The sequence below is a fragment of the Nyctereutes procyonoides genome, unplaced genomic scaffold (genome assembly GCF_905146905.1).
Source record: "Nyctereutes procyonoides isolate TBG_1078 unplaced genomic scaffold, NYPRO_anot_genome, whole genome shotgun sequence".
NCBI lineage: Eukaryota > Metazoa > Chordata > Mammalia > Carnivora > Canidae > Nyctereutes > Nyctereutes procyonoides.
In genome coordinates, this window is record NW_026575142.1 from 14,917,461 (window position 1) to 14,930,800 (window position 13,340).

The 13,340-nt window shown below is 39.9% G+C and overlaps 2 protein-coding genes across 2 annotated transcripts in view; one reads left to right on the plus strand and one right to left on the minus strand.

The window, feature by feature from the left end:
• HAT1 (histone acetyltransferase 1) overlaps positions 1–659 on the minus strand; it is a 61,438-nt gene extending 60,779 nt beyond the window's left edge. Inside the window, exon 1 of the mRNA XM_055307974.1 lies at positions 600–659. Within this exon, the coding sequence (XP_055163949.1) occupies positions 600–606 (7 nt within the window). The 5' untranslated portion in view covers positions 607–659. The remainder of the gene's footprint in view (positions 1–599) is intronic.
• SLC25A12 (solute carrier family 25 member 12) overlaps positions 1–13,340 on the plus strand; it is a 195,311-nt gene that overhangs the window by 73,897 nt on the left and 108,074 nt on the right. The window lies entirely within an intron of this gene.

Genomic DNA, 13,340 nt, shown 5'->3' on the forward strand with positions numbered 1-13,340 from the left:
GATGAAGGAAGCATGCGAGGACCATCTTTCTCAAAGGAAATCTGAATCGATCCCAGGAATATTAAAGCGCGAGAGATTAAAAAAAAAAAAAAAAAAGACGACTGCGAAGACTCAAAGGGGAGCCCCCGGTGCGGGGCAAGGCAGCGACGCGCTAGCTCAGAAGTGGACTGTCGTGGAAGGGAGGTGGAGGGAGACCTGGAGGAGGAGGGCGAGCCCAACCCGAAAACCGGCGGGCGGGAACAGAAGCAGCCCGCTGCGGCTCGGGCGGCAGGGGGTTAAGGCAGCGAGCGGATAAGCAGGCCGCGAGGATCGGGCAGCTTGCGAGCCACCCCGCGACGCTCTCCCCCGGCGGCCGCGGCCCTCGGCGGGGGCCGAGCTCTCCGCAGACGGCGCAGCACCCCGACTAGTTGGGGGCGGGGGCACGAACCTCGGCCGACAGGGAGCTGGGCTGAGAGTTCCGTGCTCTCAGGCTGCCGCAAGCCTTCTGGAACCCAGGCCGGCGCCCGAAAGTTCCAGGCGGGCACTGTCACCACCGCCTCGGCGTTCTTCCCCAAACCTGCCCGCCCCCTCCCCTTGGTAAACTTTTCCCGGGAACTTACCCGCCATTTCCGAGCTGCGAGCACCCGCGGCTGAGGAAGGACGAATCAACCCGCGCGCTCCCTGGCCGGAAGTGAGCTCACTGCGTGTCGCACATCCCCCCGCCCACCCCTGGTAGGCCGCTAGCCAATGAGAGGAGGGGATTCGAGGCGCCGGGAGGTGGAAGCGCCTCGGGAGGCGGGGCCGACTCCGCGGGGAATGCTCGGACCGTTGCCTAGCCACGGCGAGCGCAGTCGGCCGCGTTGCAGGCCTGAACCCGCGGAGGAGGCCGCGTGAGGGGCCGTCTCTAGAAGGATGCGCGCAGGCTCCGCGAGGACAGCTCTGGGGTTGCAGACCCCGTAACGCTGTTGTCTGTTCCCCCAGCCCGGTTTCGGAGACTGGTAGTAAAACTTCCCCCTTTGGCCTGTGCAGACACCTGAGGCCTAGGTATACATGTAGGTAAAATGTGGGGATTGACTTGCAGGTGCGGGAGACATTTACGTTTATTTTGTTTCTATTTTTGCCATAAATTCTCGTCTGACATTGTTTTTCTTTGCTCATGTGTTTTCTTTGCAGCACACAGTGTAATAGTCAGGGATCCTACTATCACTCTAACGGTTACTAGGCAACCATTCGGAGCGCGGAAATTGTTACCTAATGATACCGCAAGCCGCCTGCTCTGCCCTACCTGTCTGTCTCAAGTCCCAGTGGCCTGAACCACATCACGGGATGCTTCCTGATTCGGGCCTTAGGGCTTATTAGTACCTCATTAACTGTTGACACTTGTTTGTCCCAGAAGATAGTTATTTAGATATCCATAAATACTCCCCCAAGGTTGTCTAGACCCTTAAAATGCCCCGTCTCAATGAATGTTGGTTAATAAGCTTTACAGTGCTATTGCATAGAGCTAAAATGGACCTGTGGAGGGCAGCCCGGGTGGCTCAGTGGTTTAGCGCCGCCGTCAGCCCAGGGTGTGATCCTGGGACCCCGGGATCGAGTCCCACGTCGGGCTCCCTGCATGGAGCCTGCTTCTTCCTCTGCCTGTGTCTCTGCCTCTCTCTCTCTCTCATTAATAAATAAATAAAATCTTTAAAAATAAATAATCTTTCAAAATGGTGAGACTTGTTTCTTTATAAAATCACCTACTTTGTAGGTCAGCCAATAGCTGACCAGCAATTATGCTTATAATAAGAAAATAAGCAAATCTGAGAAAGATTAGTCCTGTGACTTTATGGTTAGTTGTAAGGAAGAAATGTAATGAAACTTCTGTGAAAATAAGTAAGAGATAAGATGAACACGAACAAGACGTATGATTAAACGTACATTATGGGGTTAGCATTTAATATGATCTGCTTGCAAAATTGAGGTTATAGGTTTTTTTAAAGATTTATTTATTTATTTATTTATTTATTTATTATTTACTTATTTATTTAATTTATTTTGACAGAGAAAGTGCAAGCAGGGAGAGGAGCAGAAGGAGAGGGACAAGCAGATGCCATGCTAAGCATGGAATATAATGGGAGGCTTGAACTCATGACCTTGATATCATGACCAGAGCCAAAATCAAGAGTTGAGTGATTAACTGACCCCCAGGGGCCCTGAGGTTATAGTTTTATAGTGTCCTTGTCTTATAATTATTCACATGTATTTTTTGTAATGCTAGAGAATACATGTTTAGATAATAGTCATTCTAAAAGAATGAATTCTTTCAGAAAAGTAGTAGTAAAATTACCAAAAGGGAAAAAAGTATTTTCTTTTTTTGCATATTTTCTCCCCCCCTTTTTTTTTAATTTTTTATTTATTTATGATAGTCACAGAGGGAGAGAGAGAGAGGCAGAGACACAGGCAGAGGGAGAAGCAGGCTCCATGCACCGGGAGCCCGACGTGGGATTCGATCCTGGGTCTCCAGGATCGCGCCCTGGGCCAAAGGCAGGCGCCAAACCGCTGCGCCACCCAGGGATCCTATTCCCCCTTTTTAAATTTATATTTTATCTTGTTCTATATGGGATTATGGAGGTGAATGTTAACCACCGTGGAATAACATTTCTGCAAAAAGAATATGCTGTCGTTTTACATATGGAAGAGGCAGCACAGAGGGCTGTGGAAAGTTCAGTGCCCTGCTAACCTCAGTTCTACTACTTCATGATTGTATAACCTTGTTTCATCTATTAAGTGGAGATAATAATATCGTCCCAGTCACCACACCTGGGTTGTAAAAATTAAATGGAACAATATTTATGAAAGAGGTTTGTAAACTCTAAAATTATATGTTAATATGTGGTGATAGAAGTATGATAATATTTACTCTAGAATAGGAGTTTTGGAAAAAGCATTTTTCTCCAAGGAAAAAGCCATATTGCACTTTTTTTTTTTTTTTTTTTGCCATATTGCACTATTAAGAATGAACTAGTGGGATGCCTGGGTGGCTCAGTGGTTGAGCGTCTGTCTGCTTTGTCTTAAGGCGTGATCCCGGAACCTCAGGATCAAGTCCCACATTGGACTCCCTGCATGGAGCCTGCTTCTCCCTCTGTCTGTGTCTCTGCTTCTCTCTGTGTGTCTCTCATGAATGAATAAATAAAGTCTAAAAAAAAAAAGGAATGAACTAGCAACCATATGTTTTATATGGTTCAAGTGCATATGGACTAGTAAATTTTGGCATCCTATCTTGAAATGTCCAGAAAAGATTAAAAAACAAACAAACATGGTATTAAAGAGATGGACATCAGACAATGGGTATAGAAAATCTGAAATCTAAAAGAAAAATGCAGATACTTAATATATCTTTATTTCAAAATATATACCTCTCTACAGATCAGTAACAATAGCTGGTTAACTCATTTGTTTAGCTTGTAGCACTAATTAGGAGAGGGGGGCAATGAGATCCAATTCCCAGACCAGTTACCCAGAATGCCCTACCCATCTACTTGACTTCCATAAGAGTCAAAACAAAAATAGACTGGCTCATATTGAAAACTACTATTAGAAGAAGAACTTAAAGACACACGTTACCAACAATTAGCACCCTCCATTTTGTATGTCTCATGCATTACCCATAGGTATATAAACTAGTACTTTTTGAGAAACAGTTTAGGAATTTTAACAAATTTAACACATTTTTAAATTTGTATGCTTTTTTTTAAGATTTTATTTATTTACTCATGAGAGACAGAGAGGCAGAGACACAGGCAGAGGCAGAAGCAGGCTCCATTCAGGGAGCCTGATGTGGGACTCGATCCCAGGACCCTGGGATCATGACCTGAGCTGAATCCAGACGCTCAACCACTGAGCTGCCCAGGCATCCCAGAAATATTCATTTTAGGCTGGTATATTATTTCTCATTGTCTTTTTTTTTTTGACTCGTATAAAACACATAAAATTGACTATCTTAATCATATTTAAACACATAGTTTTGTAGCGTTAAGTATATTTGCATTATTGTGAAAGCTGTCATTTTAATGCACTGGTTTCCAGCCAACTTCTTTGTGATCTATTTATTCATATTACTGTGCATAGCAAGACTCTTTAACTTCCTATAATTTTAGACACAAAAAGTGAGTAGCTTTTATATTGGCTATATAATGCCATTAATTACGTGTTCAGTTCATAAACCCATCCTTTAAAAGAATTGTAGAATAAAATAGTTTAGCTTTACAGTAGTGTTTCTTCTAAATTTTTTTTATAAATCAGAAATTTGAGGGAATGTGTATATATATATATAGTTATAGTTATAGTTATAGTTATAGTTATCAATAGAGTAAACCAACCAGTTGCTGCACAAATTAGTGAAATTTGAAGAATTCTGAAAACTTTGCTAGAGGGAATCCAGACTTTAGTTTATTGTTAATCTGATCAACACAGTGCTCTCAGAAAATCCTTTTGCCAGTCTCTTGAATGAGCTAAGAAGAGGAAAGGGTCATGCCAACTGGCATCATATAATACAGAGAGAACCTGCTTCATCAGGTAAGAAAGGTGTGTCAGTAAGGTTAGGATGCATTTAAATAATCAAAGTTTCACTTTTTCATATATTTGTAAAATTAAATTTTGTAGTATATGAGGAACTTTATGTTATTAAAGATACGGTGTGACTTTTAAATATAGTCTAAGAGAAACTTAAGTACTTTAAGTAATATGGGATCAGAACTTTAGAGCAGAGTGATTTTAGAAATCAGGTAATCTAGTCATTGCCATCTTTTTTATTTGGTATACATATGCATTTAAGAAAATTTTGTTCATGTCTTTGTATATATATATATTATATATCTTCACTAATCTTTCTTATATTAAATATTACTATTGTTAACATTTTGCATTTAGACAAAAAGAATATGAATACTACTAATTTTTTTTAAGATTTTATTTATTTATTCATGAGAGACACAGAGAGAGAGAGAGGCAGAGACACAGGCAGAGGGAGAAGCAGGCTCCATGCAGGGAGCCCAATGTGGGACTTGATCCCGGGACTCCAGGATCACACCTGGGCCGAAGGCAGATGCTAAACCACTGAGCCACCCAGGGATCCCCGAATACTAATTTTTAATATGTCCCACCCAAGTAAGTCACCTGTGTACCCCTGAAAATCTCTGACTTCATCCTACATTCTTGTTTAAGGCTTCTCAGCAAGTTATGGATAGAGGCGATACTGTTGGTATCTCAGTTTGGTCCTTTGTTTTTCTATTTTTTTCTTCACATTCTTGCTATTGAAAGGGCTAATTTCCTTCATGAAATACTTTACTTTGGAAAGTCATTATGTCTAGTGCATGATTGACATCTATTAAATGTTTGTTAAATGATTTTGTAGTAATACTCTCAAGAACACAAGTTCTCCCCAAAGCAACTAAACTTCCACTTTTATTCAGCATTTCGTAGTTCCTGAGATTAGAAACCACTAAATTTCTTTGCTTTAAAACATCCTTCAGGGCAGCCCCAGTGGCTCAACGGTTTGGCGCTGCCTTCAGCCCGCGGTGGGAACCCCAAGGCCCAGGGATTGAGTCCCATGTCGGGCTCCCTGCATGGAGCCTGCTTGTGTCTCTGCCTCTCTCTCTCTCTCTTTGTCTCTCATGCATAAATAAATAAAATCTGTAATAAATAGGGATCCCTGGGTGGCGCAGCGGTTTGGCGCCTGCCTTTGGCCCGGGGCGTGATCCTGGAGACCCGGGATCGAATCCCATGTCGGGCTCCCGGTGCATGGAGCCTGCTTCTCCCTCTGCCTATGTCTCTGCCTCTCTCTCTCTCTCTCTCTCTCTCTGTGACTATCATAAATAAATAAATTAAAAAAAAATCTGTAATAAATAAATAAATAAAACATCCTTCAGCTTGTGATTAGAATCAAAGACTGAAAACCACCTTATTCATGTTCAACCCATCCTACCAACATCGGTATAATACAGGCCTTTCCTTCATATTAAATCATTCTTTGGACATCACCAGGGAGTAGCGCTGGCCTAAGATGGGTAATCAACACAATTGCCAGGAGATGATCTTTTGCCAGAGTACATTTATCCCTGGTAATGGCTCCAAAGACAAGATTCTCCAGGACACATGTGTTCTTACAGACAAGCCCAAATCAATAGTCCTGATTTTCCCCAGAAAATTTTAACCCAGATTTTAGCTTTCTCACAGAGCTCTAAGACAGCCTAGCTATTCCCCATCAGCAGCTTACCCTGCTCCTTTATACTTCCATCTTTACGCTTTAATTAGTTAAGCGCCCAAACATTTAGACACTGGGTATAGGCTACCTTATTGGGTAAGTGGTAGTGTGGATATAACATCCTTCCTCCTTTTCTCCCTGGGATTCCCACAACAAACAGGAGCAAACCCATGCTGTTCCCTGCAGCAGCCCCACATTTCACCCCAAGTGAGGCTTTTATACTCTTCTCTCACTTCTCTCCAGTTGGCTTCATTGAGGCCTGCTGTATCTGGGGCCTGCTGTGTTCATTCACCAAGGTAGGCCTACTTATCACAGAAAGATTGCCTCACTTTCTGATCTGTCTTCCTAGGGGATAATTATGAATCATCACCTTCTCCACTCTTAAGCTTATTTACCTCTTATTGATAACTCCTCCAGAGCTGGAACTATGTTATCTTCATCTCTAAGTTCTTACTTGAAGTGAGAACAAATTCTTTTACCATTTATGAAAGATTTTCATTCAGATTAAGTATTATATTGAATACATTAAGCTTGCCCATATCCTCTCTACTTAGGTACACTCTCAGGTTTGTTTATCTTCCTCCCCTCTCTGCCTGGTCTTTAACGACAATTCCTATATAAGTGGAATTATCTATTTACTACAATACTGGGATATATTCTTATTTTATGAATTCTTATCTAGAAATCTGAGTTTTTACTTTTAAAAATATGCAGTATTCTTATTTAAGAACAAATACTTGGAGAAATGAAAACTTCTATTTAAAAAACATCATGGGACAGCCCGGGTGGCTCAGCGGTTTAGCACAGCCTTCAGCCCAGGGTGTGATCCTAGAGACCTGGGATCGAGTCCCACATCGGGCTTCCTGCATGGAGCCTGCTTCTCCCTCTGCCTGTGTCTCTGCCTCTCTCTCTCTCTTTCTCTCTTTCATTCTCTCTCTCTCTTATGAATAAATAAATAAAATCTTAAAAAAAATTAAAAAAAAAACATCATGGGGCACCTAGGGTGGCTCAGTGGCTAAGCATCTGTCGTTGGCTCAGGTTATGGTCCTGGGGTCCTGGGATTGAGTCCCACATCGGGCTCCCTACATGGAGCCTGCTTCTCCCTCTGCCTGTGTCTCTGTCTCTGTGTCTCTCATGAATAAATAAATAAAATCTTTAAAAAATAAGAATAAAAAAGTAAAAGACGTCTAAGAACAATTGCAACGGGTTCCTAAAATATTTTAAAATATTAACAGATAATTAATTAAAACATTTTGTTTTATGTAAGCTTTGTTATGTCAGAATCACAAGAAAGACCAGGAAGAAATTTTCTTTTCCAAAAATTGTGGCTGCACATCTACATTGACCTTGGGTATGTAGAAGCCCTTCTGAGCTAAAGTGTATGTTTTCTTTCATTTAGTAAAGACTTTTGCTATTTTTTTCCTTTTCAAGTGGACTTTCAAATTCTTTGGTTCTCAGATTTTGAACTTCACGTTGTTCTTTTGAGCATAATGCACAGAACTACAGCAAAGATGACAAATGTCTAAATTCTTTCAAGTAGTATCAATATGATTTAATTATATTAGTTTCACTTTGCTTTGCTTTAAGAAAAATAAATTAGATAATGTGTTTAAATGCCATACCACAATATTATTTACTATTAGGATATTTAATTGTATATGAGCCCATATCTAAGCACAAATGAAAATTGCATAGTTATGTAGTTAGTATGTTACAGTGCCTTATCCATTTATTAAAGGTAGGTAAGTACTTACCTAAGTCATAATTGTGACAGGAACAATAAGCTATAATTTAAAAGGTCATTCTTTACTGAGTCTTACTTTATTTTTATGCTATCTAGTTCATATATATTTTCCACTGGGGTCATATGAAATTTTTAAAAGATAGCTATAAACTTTTTATCTCTTACCAGGCTTGGGATAAAAGGGATTCAGGCATTCCTAGTATGAGATCAATATGTTGTAAATAATCCCAGGAAATACTTACCCTGCTCAGGTGTCCTAAAATATTCCAATGTAAGAGGAAAACTTCATAAATTAGAATCCTCATACAAATATTACCAATGGTGCTATACAAATTGGAGTGAGAAATAGAATAGGTTAGGGTAGATGATTTCACATCAGGTGGGCCTAAAGGTGTCTTCACTGGAGGGCTCAAAGACATGTTCTCTGAAATATATGCGCTATTAACAATTATATGTTTGGACTCCCTGCAAACTGAAATGATTGTAGATAATAGAAAAAGTCAAGCATAATACTCAAATTTTAATGGAAAAGGGAGGAACTGGAAGATCACACTTTGGTTAGTCTTCTTCTTTGAAATACTATGGTGTTAATCTTTGAAAAGCAATAACAACCAAAAAAAAACCCAAACAACAACAACAAAACCCCCTAATTTACAAGTCCACAGAGGGCGGCCACATATCTATCATCCAACATGGATTTGTGAAAAGCAATCTTGCTAAATAAACTTATTTTACTCCTTAAATAAATGGCAAAAAAGAAGTGTAATAGTAGATTTGGTTAGATATACAATCATTGCTGACCCTATGCAAAATTGTGATTTAGAGAAAATTCAATTATCTTCTCCAGGTATTGTTTTATATACCCAGATTACTCATATATTTGTACTTGCCACATACATACAATTGCAAATTCTGATTCATTCACTTAACATTATATCATAAACTACATACTCCTATTTCTTTTATGTGAGCAGGTTACTAAGGAATCTGAACTTGGTTGGGGTAAGAACTAAAATGCTTTCTTTTTTTCTAGACATTGTTCCACTATACTATGTTCCCCCAGGATAGATTCCATACTTTTCTGGTCTTCTAAGTTATTCAAAATCTAGCCTAACCTAGTTAAACTTCAGTGTTTTAAAACCTCCTCCATTGCTATTTAGCCTTGTAGCCACAGGGACTTGAAATGAAGAGTATAGGGAGTATAGTCAATTTGTCACTCATTCTTCTTCTCCAAACCTAAAGATTGGGTTGTGGAATGTATGGTTCTAGGATATTTTTTCTTCTTTCCTTCTTAAGGCAAAATCTTCTGGGGTTGGGAACTTAGAAGTAGGACTAGAGAAGAGACAAATCTTGCTACTTGCTACACTCTATGTTTTCGTCATCTCTGCTTTTCCAGTTGACATTGGTTGCCATTAATGCCCTTACTGTTTCTCACATGGCATGCATTCTTAATTTATTCAGTGAGTTAAAAGGGGCATCCATTTTGTGCCAATTCCCTGAAAAGAAAATTCTGGCTCCTCACTGCTTGTATCTCCTTTGTTAGGAGGCCTCCCTTTAGAATGGAATACTGCAAAAGCAGTTCAAGTTGCCATATCTTCCTAGTGTCATTTGACCTGTAAGAAATTCACATATCATCTCTTGTGTGACAATCAATGTCCCCAACATAATGGACACACATAATAGACCTATCAGCCATCATATCATCACAGGATAATGAGATTTAAAATGTTAGCCAATGCCAACGCCCTTTATTTATTTTTTAAAATATTTTATTTATTTATTTATTTATTTATTTATTTGAGAGAGAGAGAAAGAGAGAGGGGGAGGGAACACGAGCAGGGGGAGCAGCAGTGGGAGAGAAAAAGAGAGAAAATCCAGAGCAGGCTCCATGCTCGACAGAGGGCTGGATCTCAAGACCCAAGATCATGATCTGAGCCAAAATCAAGAGTCAGATGCTCAACTGACTGAGCCACCCAGGCACCCCTCAGTGTCCTGATCTTTGAAAAAGAGCTAACATGAGATAACCCTACTTTACATGATTGTTTTGAGGATAGATTCATATTAAGTGCTTAAGATATTGTCTGATACATAGTAAGTATTCAATAATAAATTTTAGTTAATATGAGCATATTATGCATAATATGCATCAGTATTTTGTGAATTTGGTTAGCTTAAGTGATCTTTGGGTCATTTATAAAATGATTTCTGACCTCTGGAACCGATCACCAAATAAGCAACTTTACCACATTAGGCCTTTTTTTGTAAGGCAGTTTGCACTCGGTGATCATGCCTCTCTATCTTATTATGCCCTTTAAACTCAATGATTTTTAAAGATTTCTTCAGTTTGCCTGTTTCTTTATCTGTGCTTACATGTCTATGTTTTCATCTCAATTTAATGTCTTATAAGAAACACTTATTCAGGGATGCTGGGGTGGCTCAGGGGTTGAGCGTCTGCCTTTGGCTCAGGCGTGATCCCAGAGTCCTCTCTCTCTGTGTCCTTCATGAATAAATAAATAAAATCTTAAAAAAAAAAGAAATCTTAAAAAAAGAAACACTTATTCTTAAAACACTTAAGTCTTAAAACACTTATTCACTTCTTAAAAGTGATGGGGACAAAAGATGATTTATGAAGATGGTTTTCCCCAGAGGTGTGAATGTATTCTTTAATCAAACATTTTTATGGAGGACTGCTATATGGCTAACCCTGTGCTAATTGCTACAGATACAGAGATTTTTTTTTTAGAAGATTTTATTCATTAATTAATGAGAGACACACAGACAGACAGAGAGAGAGAGAGAGAGGGAGAGAGAGAGAGGCAGAGACACAAGCAGAGGGAGAAGCAGGCTCCTTGCAGGGAGCCTGATGCGGGACTCGATCCCAGGTCTCCAGGATCAGGTCCTGGGCTGAAGGTGGTGCTAAGCCCCTGAGCCGCCTGGGCTGCCCCCAGAGATTTTTGTTTTATCTTTTTCTCAATTACTTATAGTGAGCATCTATCACACTTAAGAATCTGTATGACTTCAAATTCTGTTGCAGTATTTTAAAACCGAGCCATGAAATCAATTCAGTATGTTAAGACCAGAATTAGAACAAAAGGAGAATAATACAGAATAATAAATACCAGAGTATGTTACGTGGAACAAAGTTTGACATTGCTTCATGAAATTTTATTTCAGTGTGTACTGGGGTGAGTTTGTGATTAAAAGTATGTATTTTGTGCTAGATAGGTCCGAGTCAATAAAGCTTGTAAGTCACCAGTGGAAAAGACATTAACCAAAAAGTGATTATAACAGCAATAAATACTATACACAGAGTAGAGCCTACACCACTTAGGGAAAGTGGGTGAAAGATTGTTTTCTGGAGAAGATTCTTGAGCTGTGTCTTAAAGAATAGGCAAATTGGAGTCAACGTGGAGTAAAATATTCTCAAAGGATTAGCATAAAGGAAATAGCACAAAAATCCTGTGACTAAAGGAACAAGTATAGTAGCAGCAAGACAGAAGATATAAGTAAGAAAAGGGAACAGTTTAAGAAGTTTCCACTCTTCACCATACTGAGGAGTTTGGATTTCATATTGAAGTGACAAAATTTAATTTCTGTTTTAGATGGAACATTGGACAGCACTGTGGATAATGGATTTGAGGAGAGTGACAAGAGGTAGAAAGTAGAGAACAGGAGGCTTGGAGAACAATCAGGAGGCCTAATGAAGGCTATTATAATGAGGAGAAGAGATTTAAAAAGCACTGAAGGGATGGAAAACAAAGAACTGGGACCTATTCAGATGTGAGGAGTAAGGAAGAGTCTGATACCCAGCTTTCTGGCTTGAATAACTAAGGCAATGCTAATAGTCTTCCCTTAGGAAGTATAAAAGTGCTAACGGAGGGCAGCCCGGATGGCTCGGTGGTTTAGCGCCGCCTTCAGCCCAGGGCCTGACCCTGGAGACCTGGGATCGAGTCCCACATCAGGCTCCCTGCATGGAGCCTGCTTCTCTCTGTGTGTCTCTCATGAATAAATAAATAATAAAAGATATTTTTTAAAAAATAAAATAAATAATAAAAAGTGCTAATGGATAGTGCTAGAGTGATCAGCTAGGAATAATCAGCAAACATTTAATTTGTACCTATATAGATCATGTCAGGCATTGAGATAAGTGTTAAAACTGAGAGTGTGGGTGAAGGAGGAAGGATAGGGGAATAAGACATACTCCGCAAGGAACATAGAGAAATGGTAAATTCAAGAATAAGTGGTGAATTATGGTTTCCATGAAACTTTCTGTATATCATCTAGCTTGAACTGATTTTTTCAATTTCTAAACCTGTATTACATAAATTTACTACACACTTAAGCATACGCATTGTATATTAATTATTTTCTTATGTATTATCTTCCTAATACATTGTAAGATCTTTATAAAGAGGGATAATTGGGCAGCGCGGGTGGCTCAGCATTTTAGCACTGCCTTCAGCACAGGGCCTGATCCTGAGGACCTGGGATCGAGTCCTGTGTCAGGCTCCCCCAGGCTCCCTGCGTGGAGCCTGCTTCTCCCTCTGCCTGTGTCTCTGCCTCATTCTCTCTCTCTCTCTGTGTGTGTGTATGTCTCATGAATAAATAAATAAAATCTTAAAAAAAATAAAGAGGAAAAAATAAAAATAAAGAGAGATAATTATGTTCCCTTCATATTTCCTACTTATTGGTATCAATAATAAAGGACATACCACATCTAAGAGATGGATTACAATTTCATAGCCATATAGAATTCTGTATGATAAAATACCATACCACCCCTTCAAGGTTCTTTTTTTTTTAAAAGATTTTTATTTATTCATTCATGAGAGACACACACACAGAGAGAGAGAGAGAGAGGCAGAGACACAGGCAGAAGGAGAAGCAGGCTCTATGCAGGGAGCCCTACGTGGGACTCGATCCTGGGACCCCAGGATCAGGCCCTGGACTGAGGATGGTGCCAAACCGCCAAGCCACCTGGGCTGCCCCTCAAGGTTCTTTAGTATGTTTAAGGAGAGGGAGATTTGACCATCTGCTATTGAGCATTTGCCCCTCATTACCACTCATCATATCATGGGGTATACTCACTTAGCTTCTGTTTCCCATCTAGAACTCTGAGGCTATGTTTGATGAAATGATTGTTACTTCTGCCACATGGATCTCAGTGAAAAGTTGATAGGAGGAAAGCACATTTCCCATTACTCCGCTTTCATTTTCTTCCACACCACCAATACAAAACCTGTATATATATATACATATATACATATATATGTATGTATATAAAATGCTTTGTTGAAGAGTTGGGGGTGATTAAATGAAGTATAATTGCTGACTCCCTATTTTATTCTCCATCCCTATCCTGTGGACCATCCA